The following is a 19749-nucleotide window of genomic DNA, read 5'->3' on the forward strand; positions in this document are numbered from 1 at the left end:
GATTCAGCATACCAGCCCTTACCCTGGCGTCACGAGTGACAGGGTTAATATTAACCCCTCATATATCAACATCATACCATCCCTACCATACACCCCCCAAGAGCTACCACAGAAACATCTGACAACAACAGGACCAGGAAAATCAATAGACAGAATTATGCAATATACCAGAGAAACGTCTAAAATCAAAACACATATTCAACAATATAGAAGAGCATGGCCACAGAGCGCTAACACAATGAACAACAAAAACCTGGCATGGATCTCCAGTACAGCAAAAACGAACTCTGCTGCCAACAAACATCCACATTAAAGGTTAGATGACATGGCTGCTAATAATAACTGATACAGTGGTATTTAAACAGTGTTTGACATCTCGGGGAGCTGATTCACTGTTATGGCAGCCTAAGGCCATTAGTAGCCTAAGCTACTGGTACATTCTGCCATAGGCAGTATTACATTGATCTGTATGAGCAATTAAATTTGTCCAAACAAGTCCCCTAGAGGGACTAAAAAAGTGGAAAAAAAAAGTGAAAACATGAACCCATTTTTCAAATAAAAAAAAATAGCTGGCAGTGATTGGCCGCAGGAGCCGGCTGCTGCGTATTGCCGGATACAAGAAGACTAGAGCATCACCTAAAATCTAGTTCTGACATTATAATCATTGAAAGTATGTCATCAATTGTAGGCCAATGGATTTTTCTTGTTTTTATAATGGGTAGAAGCTGTGGTGTTTCCCACTCTAGATATAGATCTATTAATACAGTCTGAAACAATATTTTTTTTCCATTGACATGTTAATTAAAAACAATAGCTACTAATATGCATTTTTTCAACATAAACTATAATGTGTAGAATGCCTAAAGCATCTGTATATATATATATTATAATTTTTCATGTACCATGCTCCAGTTAACCTTGAGCCATTAGAATTACTCCATGAATTATAAATCGTAATCTCCTTTGGGAATTAGAACAATGAATTGCACGATACGAAGTTTCTAATAATAATTTTGTAAAACATTCATGAACAACGGTTGCCCAAAGGCTTCAAGCTGTTTGCTTCAGAGGCAGACACGAATGGGCTGTTCACTACGTCGGTACAAAAATATGTCATTGTCTTGACGCCAAGGGGAAGAAGGAAGAATTTAGATGGGTGCAATTAATCCAAGCACCAATTTGATTCTTGACTAAAGGGAGGATAGAAAATAAGTCCTAGTCATGCTGATTTAGCCAGAATAGATTATATAACCGAGTACATATTGTAGCAATTATCCAGTAAGTTATCTGTAATGTACACAAACACATAAAAGGTAACAGAAGTTTAAATAAAAAAAACAATTAATTAGCTTTTTTTGTTGTTAAATTTTACAATATACCCATAAGAGATGATGGCATAGTTAAGCCCAAAACACAACAAAATATCTAGAATGTTTTTGTTTTTCAAAAATTCAAAAATAAAATGTGTCAGAATGATTGTGGCTTGTAAGGAGTATGAAATATCTTTTTATCTACTTTCAGTTCCCTTCTGGCTTTCATGGACATTTCAGAAGCCATATTCGCAATGATATATGTCAGGCATATCGCATGGAAGCAAAACCACCGCCTCCGAAAGCCTTCTCCAAACGAATAAAAGTAAGACTACAAAAAAAAAAATTTTTCATTTTCATTTCCAAAAGATGTCAGCATGCAAATATGTCAGAATGCAAATCTTAAACTTTTTCTCCATAGGAAAATGAATTTGAGTGGATGTGAAACACTTTATGAAGCACCTATGGCTTAGTTTTTTTCCCCATAGGTGTTGTGCCTCTTACTAATTGTGGCATGTTTAGGTTGTGTGCACACCACGTTGCTGCTAATTAGCGACACCGCAACTAATTACCATGTGCTACTAATTCCTAACAAAAACTCACATGGTAATTATTTACAGTACCGTTATGAAATGAATCAAAACATGTCCCAAATGAAATAAGATTGAAAGAAAATGCAAAAGGCTAAAAAAAAAAAAACATCTGAAAGTTTCAGATTTTATTTTTGTCTTTAAAAGGTCAGATACTCTGCCAGACAGTCATCCAAATAACTCTCCCAATCAATAAATTAGGGCATTGCTGTGTATTCTGTGCAGATTATTTTCCATAGATTAGGGCAACTGGACAGTAAAGATGATACAGACTGAGAATATCACACTTGATAGACATATTAGGTAGAGATAGCTGGGAGTATGTCACTGTTGCAGTCCTTGAACAATGTAAAGAATATAGACTTGGGGATTGTTTGAATTGTTGTAGACTAGTTCTCTATCCCTAGTGGTACATGCTGGGCTCAGAGTCGTGCAGTGATTCTGACCTGTACTACACTGCACTTGCAGGACAAGATTAGACACTTAAGACTTTAGACTACAACTTGAGACTTGAGTTAAGACTGAATTGAGTTGGCTGTACTTTTGGCAGCTTTCAAGTGTGAGTGTGTACTTAGTGGCCTTAATGTTGGTTTTCTGTGGTAAACTTTGCAAAGTCTTCCTCCCTATATTTCCTTGGGTTACTCTGAGACATCACTGACCAGAGGGCATCCAGAAGAGAGACTTCAGACGCTAGTCCATTACTTTGGACAGGCCAGCTCAGAGGATACCCAAACCTTGTCCTTCCTTTGCTAGAGGGCCTGTCAGCTTTGCTCTTGTCCCTAAAGCATCCACTTGGACAGGAAAGAAAATTTGCAGCTTGTTGTCTAGACCTGGAGTATTGTAGCTGGAGTCAGACTCCCACTGAAGGTATGAGAGCTGCTGTTGGGTGACCTTCCCTGACCAGAAGCTTAATACAGTGAAGTTAAGGATTGTGGGTAAAGACATCTACATATATAGAAAAATACACTTGCATAGCAATATGTTTAACAATAGACCTGAAACTGAGCTGGGGGCCTGGGAGGCAACAGCCACCCAAACACAGTTCATGGTAGCAAAAGATTAGCCCGCTACATCTACTTCTTTGTCTTGCAAGTTATAGCAGAATCCTTCAATATATGGAAAAATATCCCACCTCTAAGAGATAAATGGGTAAAAGCAGAAAAGCATGGTGTCATCACAACTCACTGATATAAATTATATATGCACAGAAGTGGGTTATGATGACATTACCACCTGTGTTCTGTGCAAATTATGACAGTAAAGGATCTGTCAGCGGCGCAGAGGCCGTGTCAGTTCTGCTTCGGTACAGACGAATCTTTCTCTTTATAATCCTGATCCATGGGGCTGTCTGCATAAACATCATCCTCTGGTGGTTGACGTGTTTGTTTACCGTCTCTTTGGGAGATGTTTACCTTGTGCTTTTTCCTTGTCTAACCTTCAGATTAGCGTATAGAAGACACATCTCCTTACTTGGAAAGAAATGTTATGACATGTTTATATTACGGCTACCAGGCCAAACTCAAAGGAAAGACTTTATCCCTCCATTATAACATCTGTGTTTCTAGCCTTACAGGATAATAGTTTGTCCTTGCTGAGAATATTTGCAGGATCTGCTGTAAAGATCGCTTCTCCGAGATAAAAAAAAATTAACAATTCTTGCCCCTTTCTGTTGTTTTTTTACGGCATTCACTGTGAGGGATAAATAACATTACTTGTCATTGTATTGAAAACCATTTGACTTTTTCCCTGTTATACTATGCTGAAGTACAGATGTATGTCAGTATAGTATAACTGTCAGTATACACTGACAGTTCGCCTGTAAGACGCTGCCTATAGCTTGACCTCACTGGTTTTCGTACTCGGCATACAGAAGGCCATTACTTGGCCTCCTGCTGCCGTCGCAATCATTGGGATGCCATAGTTGCATTGCAGGGTTGCCGATGAGCGACAGGGGTATCGCCACCACCTGTCAACCCTATAGATGCTGTGGTCAGTATTGACAACGGCATCTATGGAGTTAATAGCGCCAGTCTTGGCAGCTGCGGCGGGATCCAGGTTGTAATTAATAGCTGCCCTGCCATGGCAAATCTCTTGTGCCGCATCCAGGAGAACAGGAGATAGACGAATGGGTATGTTCTATCAGGGTAACGTACCCGCTGCAAGTCCGTAACCTATATGTCCCATACCTTTTACATTTTTTAGGTGAAAACATATAATCAGGTTGCGCTGCAGCTGCAATGCAATTATAAATGATACAATGAAATTCTTCCATTACTTACTACTGGAAACTGACGTGATACAATTACAAACCACTGTGTTGGTCAATGTCTGATCACAAAGAAAGAACATGATTAATACAGTCAGTGATGTTAGTGGAATTGTGACACCTCTTAAGGTGACCATATCATTTCAATATCTGTTGGCCTAACCTCCCCATACACATGAATGTTTGTGTGTTGTCTATAGGGAGGAAAGGGGTAAGCCACAGTCAGACAGGTCTTATACTGGCTTATCCCTCTCAGAACAACAGGTTTGGGCCGCTCCGGCAGAAATCCAAAACACTCCACAGGCTCAGGAGGCCACCATACACCTTAGACAATCGGCCAAATCCGAATAAGGTGTATGGGCACCTTTAGTTATTTCATAGTACCCAGAGAGGAACCATTGTGTTTCTGAGAGATAATGCAAGGGGGAGGATTATTGTACCTTTATAAAAAATTGTGGGAAGGGAGAAGAATTGTCCACAACAATTTATAGGGGTCTAGTGTTTACCACAACTGAACTTCTGTCCCAAGTGAATGAATGTGTTGTTGTGAATTTTAATAAATTGTTACTATCAAATCTAGAATATCTTTTTATTATTAAACTCAAAGTCTCAGCTGACCTCACATTAAGGATACAGGGCATCTGAACACAGAGCATTTACACTCGGATAGCTTTTTTTTTTTTTTTTTTTTTTTTTTTTTATCTCTCCCTGTATGAACGCAAGACTATTCCATTTTAGGAGATACAGTCAGGGTCGCATTTTCCATTTTTTACTTTAGGAACCAAGCAGAAGATTTCAGAGATAATTGTGTAATGTCACTTTCCTGCTCGGCCCCAGCTAACGCTTTTTCTCCCTCTCTCTCTCTCTCTCTCTCTCTCTCTCTTACATTTGTATGCACTCTCCAGTCTTTTGCATAAATTGGAAGTTTGGTAATTACTTATACTCTTAATCTTACTCGTCCTATTCAGCTATTCAGCCGCTTAGCTGCCTCAGAAAAGACAGAGAAATTCAATTCTGGGAGGTCAAAAATGGAAGAGCTCTGCAGTGTCCTGGCAGATTTTTGGCTTCTTATATGAAATGCTATTTGTGCTCTGTTTTCCTGGCCTATACACAGTGCACACCACTTGGTAGTAATTTTATAGTTGGTACTGTGTTTTTTCTTACTTGCCCTTGTTGTTATGCTTTGTCCTGTGATGTTTGCATTTTATCCTGGTTAATATTTGGCCATCTCCTTTTCTTAACATTTTGATGGCTGATGACCAATATGCGAGGTTAGTGCAAAACTGTGATCAAGATATACAGTGGGGGAAAAAGTATTTAGTCAGCCACCAATTGTGCAAGTTCTTCCACTTAAAAAGATGAGAGGCCTGTAATTTTAATCATAGGTACACTTCAACTATGAGAGACAAAATGGGGGGAAAGAATACAGGAAATCATATTGTAAAATGCTAAATTCCTAAAATAAGGATTTGGTCGACTATAAATAAGCAAGATTTCTGGCTCTCACAGACCTGTAACTCCTTCTTTAAGAGTCTCATCTGTCCTCCACTCATTACCTGTATTAATGGCACCTGTTTGAACTTGTTATCAGTATAAAAGACACCTGTCCACAACCTCAAACAGTCACACTCCAAACTCCACTATGGCCAAGACCAAAGAGCTGTCGAAGGACACCAGAAACAAAATTATAGACCTGCACCAGGCTGGGAAGACTGAATCTTCAACAGGCAAGCAGCTTGGTGTGAAGAAATCAAAACTGTGGGAGAAATTATTAGAAAATTAAAGACATACAAGACCACTGATAATCTCCCTCAATCTCGGGCCCCATTCAAGACCTCACCCTGTGGTGTCAAAATGATCACAAGAACGGTGAGCAAAAATACCAGGACCACACGGGGGACCTAGTGAATGACCTGCAGATAGCTGCAACCAAAGTAACAAAGGCTACCATCAGTAACACACTACGCCGCCAGGGACTCAAATCATGCAGTGCCAGATGTGTCCCCCTGCTTAAGCCAGTACATGTCCGGGCTCATATGAAGTTTACTAGAGAGCATTTGGATGATCCAGAAGAGTATTGGGAGAATGTGATATGGTCAAATGAAACCAAAGTAGAACTTTTTGGTAAAAACTCAACTCGTCGTGTTTGGAGGAGAAAGAATGCTGAGTTACATCCAAAGAACACCATACCTACTGTGAAGCATGGGGGTGAAAACTTCATGCTTTGGGGCTGTTTTTCAGCAAAGGGACCAGGACGACTGATCCGTGTAAAGGAAAGAATGAATAGGGCTATGTATTGTGAGATTTTGAGTGAAAACCTCCTTCCATCAGCAAGGGCATTGAAGATAAAACGTGGCTGGGTCTTTCAGCATGACAATGATCCCAAACACATCACCGGGGCAATGAAGGAGTGGCTTCGTAAGAAGCATTTCAAGGTCCTGGAGTGGCCTAGCCAGTCTCCAGATCTCAACCCCATAGAAAACATTTGGAGGGAGTTGAAAGTCTGTGTTGCTTAGCAACAGCCCCAAAACATCACTGCTCTAGAGGAGATCTGCATGGAGGAATGGGCCAAAATACCAGCAACAGTGTGTAAAAACCTTGTGAAGACTTTCAGAAAACGTTTGACCTCTGTCATTGCCGACAAAGGGTATATAGCAAAGTATTAAGATGATCTTTTCTTGTTGACCTAATACTTATTTTCCACCATAATTTGCAAATAAATTCTTTAACCCCTTAAGGACATGTGCCGGGAATGTACGGCGCTGCATAGCACCTCTTAGCGCACAGCGGCGTACATTTACGACGCGGCTGTGATACAAGCACAGAAGCTGCGCTCGCTTCATTCCCGGCGGGTCCCGGCGGCTGTCAGCAGCCGCGGACCCACCGGTAATGGCAGACATCAGCGATCATGCTGATGTCTGCCATTAACCCCTCAGGTGCCGTGATCAAAACAGATCATGGCATCTGCGGCAGTGGGCACTTATAACGGCTGATCTGATCACCCGCTGCACTGCTGTGGGGATCAGATCAGCCAAGATGGCGGACGAGGTCCCCTCACCTGCCTCCGTCCATCTCCCGGGGTTTTCTGCACTGATCTGCCTTCCAGCAGAAGATCACCGATAATACAGATCAGTGCTATGCCCTATGCATAGCACTGAACAGTATTAGCAATCTAATGATTGCTATAAATAGTACCTATGGGGACTAAAAAAGTGTAAAATAAATGATCCCCTACGGCGAACGGCGTAGACGTAAAAAAAAAGTCAAAAATTTCAGCTTTTTTGTCACATCAAACTGCCAAAAAATTTAATAAAAAGCGATCAAAAAGTCACATATATGCATTCTGGTATCAAAACAAACTACAGATCATGGCGCAAAAAATTAGCCCTCACACATCCCTGGATACGGAAAAAGAAGAAAGTTAGAGGTGGTCAAAATAGGGCAATTTTAACCCCTAAATGACGAAAGACGTAAATGGACGTCCTGGTGATGCGGTACTTAACGCACTAGGACGTACATTTACGTACTAAGCATAACCGTGGGCATCGGAGCGATGCCCGGATCATGCGCGGCAGGTCCCGGCTGTTGATCACAGCCAGGGACCCGCCGGTAATGGCGGACCTACGCGATCCCGCGGATGTCCGCCATTAACCCCTCAGATGCCGTGATCAGTGCAGATCACGGTCACTTAATTGGATGATCGGATCGCCTGCAGCGCTGCCGCGGCGATCCGATCATCCAGCACGACAGCCGGAGGTCCCCTCACCTGCCTCCGCTGTCTTCCGGGAGTCTTCTGCTCTGATCTGCCTTCCCGCAGACCAGAGCAGAAGATGACCGATAACCCTGATCAGTGCTGTGTCCTATACATAGCACTGAACAGGATTAGCAATCGAATGATTGATTTAAATAGTCCCCTATGGGGACTATTAAAGTGTAAAAATAAAAGTAAAAAAAGTAAAAAAATAAAGTAAAAGAAATGTGAAAACCCCCTCCCCCAATAAAAACGTAAATTGCCCCATTTTCCCTATTTCACCCCCAAAAAGTGTTAAAAAAACATTTTATATACATATTTGGTATCGCTGCTTGCGTAAATATCTGAACTATTAAAATAAAATGTTAATGATACCGTACGGTGAACGGCGTGAACGTAAAAAAAAAAAGTCCAAAATAGCTGCTTTTTTATAACATTTTATTCCAAAAAAAATTAATAAAAAATGTATTAAAAGTTTTATATAAGCAAATATGGTATCAATAAAATGTAAAGATCACGGCGCAAAAAATGAGCCCTCATACCACCGCTTATACGGAAAAATGAAAAAGTTATAGGTCTTCAAAATAGGGGAATCTTAAACGTACAAATTTGGTTAAAAAGTTTGTGATTTTTTTTAAGCGCAACAGTAATAGAAAAGTACGTTATCATGCTAAATAATGATTTTTTTTAAATTTCCGAATACAAAAAATTATTTTTGGGGTTTGCCATAAATTTTAGGGTAAAATGAGGGATGTCATTACAAAGTACAACTGGTCACGCAAAAAACAAGCCCTCATATGGGTCTGGGAATGGAAATATAAAAGAGTTTTGAATTCTAGAAGGCGAGGAGGAAAAAACAAAAACGCAAAAATAAAATTGGCTGCGTCCTTAAGATGAAAATGGGCTGAGTCCTTAAGGGGTTAAAAATCCGACAATGTGATTTTATGGATTTTTTTTCCCTCATTCTGTCTCTCATAGTTGAGGTATACCTATGATGAAAATTACAGGCCTCTCATCTTTTCAAGTGGGAGAACTTGCACAATTGGTGGCTGACTAAATAGTTTTTTGCCCCACTGTATTTACTGTACAAGTTAAAGGAGATCTGCGGTGTATAAAACACTTATCTCCTATCCGCAGGAGTGTCTGATCGTGGGTGTTCCGAATGCTGGGACCCCCCGCGATTTCCCGTACAGGGTTCGTATAAAGGGTTAGTATAAAAGAATGAAATTAGAAATAAAAAGGGTTGCCCCTCCAACAAATACAGGCTGAGACATCAGACTTAATTAAAGGGGTACTGGTGGCAGAAAGTTAAACATATTTGTAAATTACTTCTATTAAAAAATCTTAATCCTTCCTGTACTTATTAGCTGCTGAATACTACAGAGGAAATTCTTTTCTTTTTGTAATTCTCTCTGATGACATCACGAGCACAGTTCTCTCTGCTAACGTTATTATAATAATGACACTTTATTTATTGTTGTCCTTAGTGGGATTTGAACCCCAGTCCTTAGTGGGTCAAGTCCCCAGCACTGCAAGGCAGCAGTGCAAACCACTGAGCCATCATGCTGCTTTTAGCATACAACTGCTATGCATCTGCTATGCATGGTTGCTAAAATGGACAGAGATGTCAGCAGAGAGCACTGTGTTCGTGATGTCATCAGTGTTCCAAAAAGAAAGGAATTTCCTCTGTAGCATTCAGCAGCTAATAAGTACTGGAAGGATTAAGATTTTTTAATAGAAGTAATTTACAAATATGTTTAACTTTCTGCCAGCAGTTGATTTAAAAGAAAAAAGGTTTTCACCGGAGTACCCCTTTAAAACAAACTTACAGAACGTGCAGTACTCATGCATTACATCACATGCCCTAAACTACGGTGATACTGATAATACATTTATCTCTATCAGCTCAGTAGATATAATTTCCTTTATTATACCTTATTTAAAGCATTTGCGCTAATCCTCCCTCTCTGAGGCTGAATAATTACAATTAGTTGTCATCTGATTAATGTTCGTTCGTACTTTGCAATTATTACAACAAAATGATTACATGTTATAGATGGGAGCATTTCTTCTTTCCTGAACATTCCATGAATTAAATGATAAATCATATGCGTCTGCAGTCACTTTGCTTTTAATTACCCCTCAGATGTGAGCTTTGATTATATACTTCCTGACGGCCTGGCGTTCACAGACACAGGAGCATAAAAGGAGAATCACAACTTCCTGCTATTCATTAATCCATTATTCTAATAAGAGAACATCACCCGTGGCTCTTTACTCTTCATTTCTGGCCCTGTCCTTATATAGTACATTTAACCCATGTGGTAATCTAAGTCCATTGAACCACCAACTGCTTAAAAAAAAAAATAGAATATTCAAAGCCACCTAGTGTCATTTTGTAGGGGGACATGGGCCAACATCTACAGCCTGCCACCTTCCAAAACTATATATAAGCATTGTACATAATGTGTCCCACTGTCACTATGGATAGGGAGAGTTAGGAACACATACAGACACACCCACCTGGCCATCCGTAGTTTCTTCTTTTATTGTGGTGGCCGGGACTGATGTGTGATGGTGCTCCTACGCGGGTCTGCACAGGAACTTCACTTGTACGACATTCCGGCCACAGGCACACTGTTTTAACCCCTTCAGGACCAAGCCCATTTTGGCCTTAAGGACCAGAGCGTTTTTTGCACATCTGACCACTGTCACTTTAAACATTAATAACTCTGGAATGCTTTTAGTTATCATTCTGATTCCGAGATTGTTTTTTCGTGACATATTCTACTTTAACATGGTGGTAAATTTTTGTGGTAACTTGCATCCTTTCCTTGTGAAAAATCCTAAAATTTGATGAAAAATTTGAAAATTTTGCATTTTTCTAACTTTGAAGCTCTCTGCTTGTAAGGAAAATGTATATTACAAATAAAAAAAAATTTATTCACATATACAATATGTCTACTTTATGTTTGCATCATAAAAGTGACGAGTTTTTACTTTTGGAAGACACCAGAGGGCTTCAAAGTTCAGCAGCAATTTTCCAATTTTTCACAAAATTTTCAAACTCACTATTTTTCAGGGACCAGTTCAGGTTTGAAGTGGATTTGAAGGGTCTTCATATTAGAAATACCCCACAAAAGACCCCATTATAAAAACTGCACCCCCCAAAGTATTCAAAATGACATTCAGTCATCATTTTAACCCTTTAGGTGTTTCACAGGAATAGAAGCAAAGTGAAGGAGAAAATTCTTAATTTTTTACACTCGCATGTTCTTGTAGACCCAATTTTTGAATTTTTACAAGGGGTAAAAGGAGAAAATGTATACTTATATTTGTAGCCCAATTTCTCTCGAGTAAGCACATACCTCATATGTCTATGTAAATTGTTCGGCGGGCGCAGTAGAGGGCTCAGAAGGGAAAGAGCGACAAGGGGATTTTGGAGAGTACGTTTTTCTGAAATGGTTTTTGGGGGGCATGTTGCATTTAGGAAGCCCCTATGGTGCCAGAACAGCAAAAACCCCTCACATGGCATACCATTTTGGAAACTAGACCCCTTGAGGAACATAACAAGGAATAAAGTGAGCCTTAATACCCCACAGGTGTTTCACGACTTTGGCATATGTAAAAAAAAAAATATTTTTTTTCACTAAAATGTGTGTTTCCCCCCAAATTTCACATTTTTCCAATGGTTAATAGCAGGAAATACCCCCCAATATTTGTAACCCCTTCTCTTCTGAGTATGGCGGTACCCCATAAGTTGACCTGAAGTGCACTATGGGCGAACTACAATGCTCAGAAGAGAAGGAGTCATATTTGGCTTTTTGAGAGCAAATTTTGCTCGGGGGGCATATCGCATTTAGGAAGCCCCTATGGTGCCAGAACAGCAAAAAAAAAACACATGGCATACCATTTTGGAAACAAGACCCCTTGAGGAACGTAACAAGGGATACAGTGAGTATTTGCCCCCCCACTGGTGTCTGACAGATCTTTGGAACAGTGGGCTGTACAAGTTTTCATTTTCACGGACCACTGTTCCAAAGATCCGTCAGACACCTGTGGGGGGTAAATTCTCACTGCACCCCTCATTACATTCCGTGAGGGGTGTCGTTTCCGAAATGGGGTCACATGTGGGGTTTTGTTTTTTTTGCGTTTGTCAAAACCGCTGTAACAATCAGCCACCCCTGTGCAAATCACATCAAATGTACATGGCGCACTCTCCCTTCTGGGCCTTGTGCGCCCCCAGAGCACTTTGCGCTCACATATGGGGTATCTCTGTAGTCGGGAGAAATTGCGTTACAAATTTTGGGGGGCTTTTTTCCCTTTTACCTCTTGTGAAAATGTAAAGTATAGGGCAACATCAGCATGTTAGTGTAAAAAATGAAATTTTTTTACACTAACATTCTGGTGTAGACCCCAACATTTCCTTTTCATGAAGGGTTAAAGAAGAAAAAGACCCCCAAACCTTGTAACGCAATTTCTCCCGAGTACGGCGATACCCCATATGTCGCCCTAAACTGTTGCCTTGAAATACGACAGGGCTCCAAAGTGAGAGCGCCATGCGCATTTGAGGCCTAAATTAGGGATTTGCATAGGGGTGGACATAGGGGTATTCTACGCCAGTAATTCCCAAACAGGGTGCCTCCAGCTGTTGCAAAACTCCCAGCATGCGTGGACAGTCAACGGCTGTCCGGCAATACTGGGAGTTGTTGTTTTTCAACAGCTGGAGGCTCTGCTTTGGAAACAGTGGCGTACCGGACGTTCTTATTGGGGGAGGGGGGCTGTGTAGGGGTATGTGTATATGTAGTGTTTTTAACTTTTTATTTTATTTTGTGTTGGTGTAGTGTAGTGTTTTTAGGGTACAGTCACATGGGCGGGGGATTACAGCGAGTTTCCCAGCGCAAAATTTGCTGCATCTCAAGATGCGAGAAACCCACTGTAAAAGCCTCGCCCATGTGAATGTACCCTGTACATTCACAGGGGGGGGGGGGGGGTGCACCAGCTGTTGCAAAACCACAACTCCCAGCATGCATGGTCTGTTAGTGCATGCTTGGAGATATAGTTTTGCAACAGCTGGAGGCACACAGGTTAGGAAACACTGAGTTAGAGACAGACAATGTTTCCCAACCAGTGTGTCTCCAGTTGTTGCAAAACTACAACTCCCAGCATGCCCAGTCAGCTGAAGGGCATGCTGGGTGTTGTAGTTCGGCAACATCTGAAGGGCCAGATGTTGCTGAACTAAAACTCCCAGCATGCCTGGACAGTCAGTGCATACTGGGAGTTGTAGTTTTGCAACAGCTGGAAGAGCACAGATTGGAGACCATTATACAATGGTCTCCAAACTGGGGCCCTCCAGATGTTGCAAAACTACAACTCCCAGCATGCATGGTCTGTTAGTGCATGCTGGGAGTTATAGTTTTGCAACAGCTGGAGGCACACAGGTTAGGAAACACTGAGTTAGAAACAATGTTTCCCAACCAGTGTGTCTCCAGTTGTTGCAAAACTACAACTCCCAACATGCCCAGACAGCTGAAGGGCATGCTGGGAGTTGTAGTTCGGCAACATCTGAAGGGCCAGATGTTGCTGAACTAAAACTCCCAGCATGCCTGGACAGTCAGTGCATGCTGGGAGTTGTAGTTTTGCAACAGCTGGAAGAGCACAGATTGGAGACCATTATACAATGGTCTCCAAACGGGGGCCCTCCAGATGTTGCAAAACTACAACTCCCAGCATGCCCAGACAGCCAAAGGCTGTCTAGGCATGCTGGGAGTTGTAGTTTTCAGACTCCTAGAAGCAGCAGTGAAGATCTTCACTGCTGCCTCTGAGGACCACATACTTACCCGTCGCTGCTCCTCGGTCCCGCTGCTGGATCAGGTAAGTCCGCCGGTCCCCACGTGTTCCCCTCCTATGCCGCAGGTCCCCGCAGCCATCGTCCCCCGTTCTGCCCGACTTCCAGGGGCGGGCAGTGCGGGGGATCTGAACGTTCACCCCAGATCACTGTGATTGGTCCACAGGGACCAATTACAGTGATCGCTGACCAGGACCATCAATGGATGGTCCTGGGGGTGAAGCAGAAGTTGTCCCCTGCTGGAAACAGCGGGACTTCTGCCAGTTAACCCGTGCGATGCTGCGCATCGCCGGGTTAACTGAATGTCATTTATAAACGCCGGGATGCGCGAACACACTGCACAACCCAGCGTTTATATATGACATTCTGCGGGAAGGGGTTAAAGGCCGTGGCATTGCTTTGGAACAGTGAGCCGCAGCACAGCGGCAGGGCCGGCTCAAGACATTGTGCTGCCAGGGTCCAAGAATGAAATGCTGGACCCCCCCCCCCCCCCCCCCAAAAAAAAAAGAAAAATAAATAAAACACAAATACACGTGCTCATATATATAGTTAACATAACAATACTGTATACCTAAATATACTAGTCGAGCAGTTACCAATTGATACCACTGAACTAGGAGCAAATAGTACCTTACATTATTGTAACCTGACCAGATCGGGCATACTGAGACCAACAATACCAATAATACTGGTATAGCAAGATAAATATTACCAATATTACACCTATATAAGGGACACATAATACCGCCACACGAGGACCATTACACCACAAAGCAACTAGTGACTGGATAATTCCACTATACTGTTATTAAATAAAATCCACTATATACAAACAAAGATTCCCCAAATACTCCCCCCCCCCCCCAATACAGTGACCATATAGTGGTATATACAGGATCTGTATACCATATAAGTGATTAAATACAGGACCATGTATTGCTATATACCAGCTGTACACAGGTTCTGTATACCATATAAGTGATTATATAAAGGACCATATAGAGGTATATACCAGATGTTTAAAGATCTGTGTACGATATAAGTGATTACAATTACATTTAGGGACTGTAAAGATCTTACCGTAAGGGCTGAGTAGTTGTAGTGGATCCGCTGTCCTGTGTGAACTTTGACTGAACCATACCAGGGAGTGGAGTCAGTGCCGCTGGTTTTCACCAGAGCCCACTGCAAAGCGGGATGGACTTCCTGCGGCAGGCGGCACCCAGGTCGCTACCCCTGGCACGATCCGTCCACACAGGTTGCCCAGTTGATGCTTTGCCCAGAAGAAGGCGGAGTCAGACGAAGCACAGGTCAGAAGGAACACACTTCTGTAATGCTTTTGTGGTAGCTTGGGGGGTGCAGGGTGAATAGGGTGTAGCTGTGCAGTGATGAAAGGGTGTAGCATTAACCCTTAACTGTCGTGACGCCAGGGTGCGGGTTCCTCTGCATATATATATCCTACCGCCACCCGTCCCAGGAACGATAGGGAGGAATAAAGGATTGTCCACAACTGGAATTGTAATAAACTGGAAATAACTTTACTGCAGATTTTATGCAGGATGCAATCAGTAAACAGTCTTTACAAGAGGACCGGACTTTAGGCTCCTCACAGGTTGGTTGGGACTTTGTAGGGAATAAGCTTTGAGGCTTGCTTTACGCTGTTCCACTGAATTTAGGGGTTTGATTTAGGTTCAGTAGTCACGTAGAATTAGCTGAATTGGAGTTAGATAGACTCACGGTTATCAAGAAGTTGAAGAGATAGGCTTCAGGCCTAATAAGACTTGTAGATTTGCACAGAGCTCCGCTCACTGTCATATCCCAGGGGAAAGAGAGCGATCATTGGATACAGCGCCCTTATATCTGAAGGGGTAGGCTCAAAGCTTATTGGTTCCCCAAACCTGTCAGTCCTATCACAAAGGATTGTGGTACATCACATGACTAAATCACATGACCCGAAAGGTCCTTAACTTTAGCATAACACATTTACTATGAATCACATGACCCAAGGTCCTGTAAGTAACCTTTATATTATTAAATATTCTAAATATATACAATAAATTACAGATTTATGAGGCGACTGAGGGTTATCCCACTGAGAGAATCCTAACAGCACGGAGGAACTCTGACTCTGACTCTGACACTTTCTCTTGTCACAAGGCACATAGATCCGGCACCACAATAAGGAGGTGTTGGACTAATATAGGGTCCGCCGAGCAGGACATCAATTAAGGGCGTACTGGCCCCTTAAACTTAGTAACGCCGGCGCGCGTGCTCCTTAAGGACGGTGGGTGCGCACGAAGGCAAGGCAAGACAGCAGAGAGGCTGTGGACGGAGGAAGATAAGGGAATGCCCAGGGATCGCATGCGGGAGCGCTCCGCATAGCGAGTCCCGGAACCAACAGTAAAGACAGAAGTGGTGTACTCACGGCCGGAGCGTTGCCCCTAGTAACGCCGGGGACACACGTGCGGGTGCGTCCTGCACTGCGAGTCCCGGAGCCAGGGAAGTCAGGGAGGGGGGAGCGCTAATGGCCAGAATGAATGGCCAGAGCACAGGCACAGGGGGGGATCAGAGGGGGATTTGGAATTGAGGTGGCCCCTCTGATCCCCCTGTGCAATTTTAATTACCCCCCATGCCATTTCATTCACAACCCTCCCTCCCTTGTGCCATTTTAATTAACCCCCCCCAAAACCCCCTGTGCCATTTTGCCATTTCATTAACCCGTCCATCACCTTAGCCATTTCATTAACCCCCCTCCCTATGCCATTTCAATGCCCCCTTCCTCTCATCCCCGGTGCCATTTTATTACCCCCTCTCCCCCCCCTGTGCCAATTCATTAATCCCCCCTCCCTCTGTGCCAATTCATTAACCCCCACCTCCCCTCATCCACCCTGTGCCAACTCATTAACCCCCCCCCCTTCCCCTCTGTGCCAATTCATTAACCCCCCCTTCCCCTCTGTGCCAATTCATTAACCCCCCTTCCCTTCTGTGCCAATTCACTACCCCCCTTCCCCTCTGTGACAATCCATTAACCCCCCCTTCCCCTCCTCTCTCCCCCCACTGTTCTAATTCATTAACCCCCTCCCCCCCTACTGTGCCAATTCATTAACCCCCTCCCCTCTTAGCCATTTAATAACCCCCCCCCCCGCTGCTGCCTCACCTTAACACACACTCACCTGACCTGTGAATGCAGCAGACTCAGGTAGTGCACTGTGTCCATAGCCGGGAGTTGAAGTTATGCAACAGCTAGAGGCACATGGTTGGGATTGGGAAACACTGAGTTAGGTAACAGAATATCGCAGTGTTTCCGCACCACTGTCTGTTTCCTAAATTAGTGTTTCCCAACCCATGTGCATCCAGCTGTTGCAAAACTACAACTCCCAGCATGCATGGTCTGTCAGTGCATGCTGGGAGTTATAGTTTTGCAACAGCAGGAGGCACACGGGTTGGGAAACACTGAGTTAGGAAACAGACAATGTTTCCCAACCAGTGTGCCTCCAGTTGTTGCGATACTACAACACCCAGCATGCCCAGACAGCCGAAGGGCATGTTGGGAGTTGTAGTTATGCAACAACTGGAGGAGAACAATTTGGAGATCACTGTGTAGTGGTCTCCAAACTGTAGCCCTCCAGATGTTGCAATACTTCAACTCCAAGCATGCCCAGACTGCCCAGGCATGCTGGGAGTTTTAGTTCGGCAACATCTGAAGGGCCAGATGTTGCCGAACTACAACTCCCAGCATGCCTGGACAGTCTCGGCATGCTTTGAATTGACATCTGGAGCGCTACAGTTTGGACACCACTGTATAGTGCTCTCCAAACAGTGCCCTTCCAGATGTTGCAAAACTACAACTCACAGCATGCTGAGACTGAGTCAGTCCCCGCCGCATCCATGGCCCCCGCACATCGTCGCCATCTTCCCCCGCTCTGCCCCGACATCCAGGGGCGGGCAGAGCAGGGCAAATGAACGTTTATCCCCACCCCTACCCTGCGATTCGCAGGGGATAGGAGGAGGTGGCACCCCTGCCACCTCATTCCTATCCTTTAGGATGATCAGTTATTCTCTTTTTTTTTTCCCCATCTGGCACAGGACATCATGGAACCTGCAACACAAACATATTAGTATTAGACTCTGCACTTTTCCAGCATTATCCTCCCCTTTTCCGTACAAATGACTCCAGCCATCTCCAAACACAATGCCACCAGCCTTCCCACAATGCACGAGGGGGAGGTTTACCAAAACCTGTGCAGAGTAAAAGTTTCCCAGTTGCCCATAGCAACCAATCAGCTTGCATTTTTCATTTTTAACAAGGCCTTTGCAAAATGATTGGTTGCTTTGGGCAACTGGGCAACTTTCCTTTGCACAAGTTTTGATAAATCTCCCCCAATGTTTCCAGCCTCACTCAAATGCCCCCCGCCCCCACCCACAAGCACACACAATGCCTCCTGCATTACCCCACAAAGTGACAGAGGGGTGTACATGGGAGACAGGGGTGTAGAGGGGTGTACATGGGAGACAGAGGGGCATACAGGGGTGACGGGTGTAGAAGGGTGACAGAAGGGTGTACGGGATAGCAGAGGGGTGTCCAGGGGTTGCAGAGAAGTTACAAGAGGTGACAGAGAGGTTTAGAGGAGTGAAGGAAGGGTGGGGGTGCACTACCTGAAGCTGAGTAGGCCTCTGTCAGCGCTGCCCCTGCTCCTTCCCTCCATCCACATCATTCTGCTGAGGGACCAGGGAGAATCCCGAGCTGCTCCACAGGAGAAGGAGGATACATGAGGATTGGAGCTCCAGAATCACCCTTCCCGGTGTGAGGTGGTTTTTTGCACCCCCGTAGATCCATGCGTCCGCTCCTCCCCCAGCTCTCCGAACATTTCCGAAGCTAGAACTGGGGGAGAGCAGAGCAAGGGGAGAGAGAAGGTCCACGCCCCCTCCCTCATCTCCCCTCCCTGAGCTCGGCTGGACACAGATCTCTACGGCACGCCCCCTCCCTGAGGACGTAAATCTCCATGGCAGGTCCCTCCCTCACCTCCCCTCCCTGAGGACGTACATCTCCACGGCAGGTCCCCTCCGAGGACGTAAATCTCCACGGCACGCCCCCTCCCTGAGGACATAGATCTCCACGGCAGGTCCCCTCCCTGAGGACGTATGGCAGTGCTCCCAATGAGCTCTAAGTGTAAAGAGGGACATACTGTACGGGCTAAAGGGGGACATACTGCACGGGCTAAAGGGGGACATTTAGCCTGAACAGTATGTCCCCCTTTACACATAGAGCTCATTGGGAGCTTTAGCCCGTGCAGTATGTCCCCCTTTAGCCCGTACAGTTTGTCCCCCTTTAGCCTGTGCAGTATTCCCCCCTTTAGCCCGTGCAGTATGTCCCCCTTTAGCCCGTGCAGTATGTCGCCCTTTAGCCCGTGCAGTATGCCCCCCTTTAGCCCTTGCAGTATGTCCCCCTTTAGCCCGTGCAGTATGTCCCCCTTTAGCCCGTGCAGTATGTCCCCCTTTAGCCCGTGCAGTATGTCCCCCTTTACACATAGAGCTCATTGGGAGCACTGCTCTACGTCCTCAGCTCGGGAGATGAGGGAGGGGACCTGCCGTGGAGATTTACGTCCACAGGGAGGGGAGATGAGGGAGGGGACCTGCCGTGGAGATCTATGTCCTCAGCTCGGGAAGATGAGGGAGGGACCTGCTGTGGATATCTCTGTCCTCAGGGAGGGGGCGCGCCGTAGAGATCTGCGTCCAGCCGAGCTCAGGGAGGGGAGATGAGGGAGGGGGCGTGAACCTCCTCCCTCCCCTTGCTCTGCCCTCCCCCAGCTCTAGCTTCGGAAATGTTCGGAGAGCTGGGGGAGGAGCGGACGCATGGATCTACGGGGGCGCGCCGTAGAGATCTGCGTCCAGCCGAGCTCAGGGAGGGGAGATGAGGGAGGGGGCATGAACGTCCTCTCTCCCCTTGCTCTGCCTTCCCCCAGCTCTAGCTTCGGAAATGTTCGGAG

At 44.5% G+C, this 19749-nt stretch overlaps 1 protein-coding gene across 5 annotated transcripts in view; it reads left to right on the forward strand.

Moving 5' to 3' along the window:
* Positions 1–19749, forward strand: part of C6H3orf84 (chromosome 6 C3orf84 homolog) — a 112602-nt gene that overhangs the window by 31169 nt on the left and 61684 nt on the right. For 3 of the 5 annotated variants that reach the window (XM_056524742.1, XM_056524744.1, XM_056524743.1), the window contains one exon: positions 1522–1635. The exons of 1 other annotated variant lie outside the window; for it this stretch is intronic. In XM_056524742.1, coding sequence (XP_056380717.1) covers positions 1522–1635 — 114 coding nt within the window. Of the gene's footprint in view, positions 1–1521; positions 1636–15907; positions 15951–19749 lie in introns of those variants that run through there. One more of the 5 variants, XM_056524746.1, reaches the window with a different exon arrangement.

The sequence above is a fragment of the Hyla sarda genome, chromosome 6 (genome assembly GCF_029499605.1).
Source record: "Hyla sarda isolate aHylSar1 chromosome 6, aHylSar1.hap1, whole genome shotgun sequence".
Classification (NCBI taxonomy): Eukaryota; Metazoa; Chordata; class Amphibia; order Anura; family Hylidae; genus Hyla; species Hyla sarda.